General features: G+C 48.7%; 1 protein-coding gene across 1 annotated transcript; it reads right to left on the bottom strand.

Annotated features, from left to right (window-relative positions):
• Positions 1–994: 994 nt before the first annotated feature.
• MAFB (MAF bZIP transcription factor B) lies at positions 995–4,674 on the bottom strand. Its single transcript, XM_063350283.1, has one exon. The coding sequence runs from the start codon at positions 3,964–3,966 to the stop codon at positions 3,031–3,033; it is 936 nt and encodes a 311-aa protein (XP_063206353.1). The 5' UTR covers positions 3,967–4,674; the 3' UTR covers positions 995–3,030.

The raw sequence follows: 4,674 nt of genomic DNA, 5'->3' as shown, positions 1-4,674 counted from the left end.
TTTTATTTTGGGTGGTGTCTTGGATTTTGTTTTTGAGGGGAATTTAAAGTTCAACGCGGTTTTCACACTTTGAGAGCAGCAGCGCTCAGACACCCTGCCAGACGGCTCTTTGGGTGTCTCTTTCCAGCACCCAGGCGAGGAGCAGGGGGCGATTTCTGTCCTCCTCAAGCTGCAATTTAGGGAGCTGCGGGATTATCTGCCTCGAAAGCAGCTGATGGATGGCGGGGCTGAGCCTTGTGGGGTGGCGGGGGAAGAGCTGTCCCCTTCTCCACACGCATCTAAAGTCTTACAAACTGCTCGTTGCTCAAAAAAAAAAATAATAATAATAAATAAATATTTTTTTTAAATGTCGGAATAAATAGAATGTGCAGATGGAAAGGAGGAAAGTCAATGGCCAGCCCGGATCCCAACGGAGCCGGGGGAAAGGACAAGACTTGTCCAAGTCCTCTCCTTTTCTAAGGGAAAAAAAGAATATTAAATATATATAAAAATGTGCCTACGCTTGGCGTTTCCCCTCTCTCTCAGCCTGGGGGAGGCTCAGCCGGAGGGTCCCGCTCCCCGCCGGGGTGCAGCGGGCGGGGACACCCCGCCAGCAGCCGGGCCCGCTGCCGGGCTCCCGCCGCTCCGCTTCTCCCGGCGGGGCGAGGGGATGCTGCTCGCCCCCGGCCACGGGCGAGATGGGGGCAGAGCGGAGGAGGGGGCAAGGCTGAGGAGTCCTCCCCTGCGGGCAGCAGCGTTCCCGAGCGGGCAGAGCGGCTTCGCAGCCCCCCCGTGCAAAGCCCAGCGCCGGGCGTTGGGAGAGGAGCTCGGCCGGACGGAGGTGTGAAGGGAGATAAGGGTCCAAAAGTTTTTCTTTCTTTCTTTCTTTTTTTTTTTTCGGAACACGAGACGTCAGAGAAGCAGGTCCCTCCAAGAAATGCCATTTCAATGATTTTAATAAGCAAAATAGGAAACAATTTTAATAACCAAAAACAGAAACCAGTCTGAATAAAACTACAATAGACCAGGTTTTTTAATATTTTTCATATCATAAGCAGGATTTGAAATTGATCCCTTCAGAACTTTACATGAAATAAAAACAATTTTTTTCCGCTGCTGCAATGTTTTGATTTCAACACAGTTGAATCAGTAAAAACCAAAGATCGTTTTCTGATGCATGACTAATATCCACAATATTTAAAACTGCAAGCACCATGCTGTTCATTACAATCTTGTTATTACTGTTAATTTATAAACTAATACAAACTTAAAATGCATCCGGCCAGCAGTGCCAGCTATCCTAAAAGGAAACTAAAAAATAAGTTTTCATTTTGGTATTTTTGTCAGTGCAACGTAAATCCTTTTACTGACCTGCAGGAGGAAAAAAAAAAAGTAATAAAAACACCCATAAGACTCCAAACTACTACTACTATACAACTGCAAATAAATTTTGGCTAAAACTTTCACTCGCTGCATAGGGAAGCAGAGAAGCAGATTACGAATCATTGCAAAAGAATACACTTGAAAGTTGCAGTATGTCTTCTTAAAAAAAAGTTTTAGTTTTATATGCTTTTCCAGCCCACTCGTCCGCTGTTACCATTGAGAAACCTAACTTCAGTGGCGGCACGGAGCCCTCGCTGCTATTGCGGCTCGACTCCTAACGAGGAGGAGTTCTCTTTTTGTTTTTTTTGTATTTATTTACCGAAAATCAAGGGGCAGTTGTTTCTTAAAAGGAACTGGTATCTCGTCCGTCCTTGGCTTCCTGAGTGTACAATCAGAAGGGAAACTATATGGCCAAGCCTAATCGCTCCGGGCTGGGAATTGTCCTGAAGGAAAGAGCTTCGCTGCCACTTTAAAGCGTGGAGGAGGCTCTAGTGACCGATGAGTTTTTCCCTGTTAAGTTTAGGTTTGTCAATGCCATTCAGGCGTTTTTGCTTCTGCCCCAACAAACAAAAACCAAAATGAAAACTAAAAAAAAAAAAAAAAAAAAGACAACTTAAAAGTGCACCAGATATACAAAGTTGGGTTTTTTTTCTAATGCAAAATGCCCATAACTTTTTTTTTCCTTAAGTATCTCTTTAATACCAACCAAACCGTATAACCAGCCTGCTGAAATGTTATTGTTTTTGTGTTGTTTTTTTTCTCCTGTGCGGTTTGAAGTAGCAGATATTTACAAGCTAACAACCATAAAAGAAAATAAGAGAGCAAAACCAACGAACAAAACTGCACAAGCAGTAAAAAAGTTTGATAACTTGTGATGCTTTTCTTATCGATGAAACAAAACAACAACAGAAATCTATGATCGATGATCAACATGCTATAGTTAAACAAGAAAATGGTACAAAATAGAAATTATTACCATACATGTCCAGCATGCAGGATTAATATTTTTAATGCAGATTTTCGTATTTTTCTATATAATCAAGCAGGCAATAAAACTGATGAGTTTTTTTTTCTTTCTTTCTTTCATTCTTTCTTTCTTTCCTTTCTTAGATTGAATGTCCCATCTGAGTCCTGTAACTTATTTCTCAAAGCAGGCAATATATGAAGAGTTTGCATATATTGTCCTTTTTATTTATTCTCGTTTTCCAAGCAGGTAAATTGTGCATGAGATGCTGCTGTATATGTCCTCTCTCTTTCCGAGCAGGCAGTATGTTATAGATGGCTTGTTCATTGTCCTTTTTTTATTATTTTTCTCTTAAAGTCCATCTCGTTCTGCAAGCAAGCGATCTATAAAACGCTTCACTTGTCCTTTTCTCCTTTGCCTCTGCCTCTGTCCCTCTCTCTAACTCACAAATGAAAGTCGAAAAGTTGCACTTTACCTCTCCCATCCCCACCCCCAGCCTACTTTTCCCACAGCTACTCTAGAAGACTGGATGCTGCAAAAAAAAAAAAATCAAGTCTCTATTTTTCTCTCCTTCTTTCTCTCTAGTCAAGCAGACAGATGGATGGAGATGTCAGAGGAGGATGGGAGCGGGGGGGAAGGTGACGGGGGTCAGGTTTGGGGAGTGGGGGTTTTTTGTTTGTTTTTTAATTATTTTTGTTAAGCACTCACATGAAGAACTCGGGGGAAGACGGGTTGTCACTGGTGGAGCCGGCCTCTCTGAAGCCATTGCTGGCAAGTTTCTCACACTTGAGCTTGTAGGCGTCTCTCTCTCTGGCGAGCCGGGTCACTTCTTGCTTGAGCTGTTCCACCTGCTGAATGAGCTGGGTCTTTTCATTCTCCAGGTGGTGTTTCTGCTGGACACGTTTATACCTGCAGGACTGGGCATAGCCCCTGTTCTTCAAGGTCCTCCTCTTCTGCTTGAGGCGGATCACCTCATCTTTGGTGAAGCCTCGGAGGTGCCTGTTGAGCTCCCTCACGGACATGGAGACCAGCTGGTCATCTGAGAACCGGTCCTCCACGCTGCTGGAGGGGGGATGCTGCTGGTGCGAGTTCTGGAGCTGCTGGGAGGAGCTGGAGGAGGTGGAGGGGGTGGGAGAGGCCTGGTGGTGATGATGGTGGTGGTGGTGAGGGTGCCCGCTGCCGGCCAGGTCTTCATGAGTGACCGCGGGGTATTGGTGGTGGTGTTGGTGATGGTGGTGGTGGTGGTGGTGGTGGGCGCGGAAGCTCTCAAAGCCTTGCAGCTGCTGGGACACTTGGTGGGACCCAATGAGGGCTTCGACAGCGTCCTCTGGGGTGAGGTTCAGTGCCTCGGGGTTCATCTGCTGGTAGCTGTTGGCCATCCAGTACAGGTCCTCCAAGTGGGTCTTCTGCTCGGTGGGGCTGAAGCTGGGCGAGGAGGGCACGGAGCTGCAGGGGGTGCTGATGGGGGTGGAGGAGACGGAGCCGGCAGGCTGCAGGCGGGTGCAGTGCCTGCCCGAGCGGTCGTTCCTGCCCAGGGGCTCCTTCTTCACGTCGAACTTCATCAGGTCGAAGTCGTTGACATACTCCATGGCCAGGGGGCTAGTGGGCAGCTCGGCTCCGATGCTGAGCTCTCCGGCCATCGCTGTCTTGCGGGCACCTCTCCCGGCGGAGGGGGCTGGAGACCTCACTCCAGCGCGCAGCCTGGCAGGGGACTGGCCGCGCTCCCTTATTCCAAAGCAACTTTGCCTTTGCTTTCTCGCTTCCTTTCCTCTGCTCCCCCTCCACCGCCGCCGCCGCCTCCTCCTTCTCACGGCTTCTGGGGCTTCTTCAGTCCGGTGCAACAAAGCCAAGGACGAGCCGGCACCCGGGGCCGCCTGGATGTCTCCTGTCTTTTTGTATCAGCGTTCGCAACGCACCGCAAGGCTGCAGCGGCTCCTGGCACTGAGACACCCGGTCGCAAGGAGAAAGGAGCAGGAAGGGCAAAAGCAAAACAAAACAAAGATGCTGCCTTCGGGTCTGTGCAGGAAGAAGAAGAACGGTGCAAAACGTCTAGCCCGGGCCCCCGTCTGGGTTTTTGGGTTGGTTTTTTTTTTTTTTTTTTGTAAGTCCGAAGCCTTCTCCTCGCGGTAGCAGAGCACCGGAGTCTGCCGCAACTTTCCAGTCCGAGCGGGCGGCCGGGGGAGCGCACCGGCTATTCGGCGGCGGTGGCTGGGCTTTGCACGGGAGTTTTCGCTGGCTCTGGCAGCGCAGGGGAAGGGGAGGGAAGAGGGGGAGGAAGGAGGGGAAGGAGGAGGAAAAAAAAAAAAAAAAAAAAAAGAAAAAAAAAAGGAGGAGAGGGGGGAACGAGG

The sequence above is a fragment of the Chroicocephalus ridibundus genome, chromosome 12, assembly GCF_963924245.1.
Source record: "Chroicocephalus ridibundus chromosome 12, bChrRid1.1, whole genome shotgun sequence".
Lineage (NCBI taxonomy): Eukaryota > Metazoa > Chordata > Aves > Charadriiformes > Laridae > Chroicocephalus > Chroicocephalus ridibundus.
Note: the sequence above shows the minus strand (reverse complement) of the source record. Positions and strands in the feature narration are given on the sequence as shown.

Coding starts and splice junctions, on each gene's coding strand:
- MAFB (XM_063350283.1), bottom strand. CDS start 3,966: ATGGCCGGAGAGCTCAGCATCGGAGCCGAGCTGCCCACTAGCCCCCTG.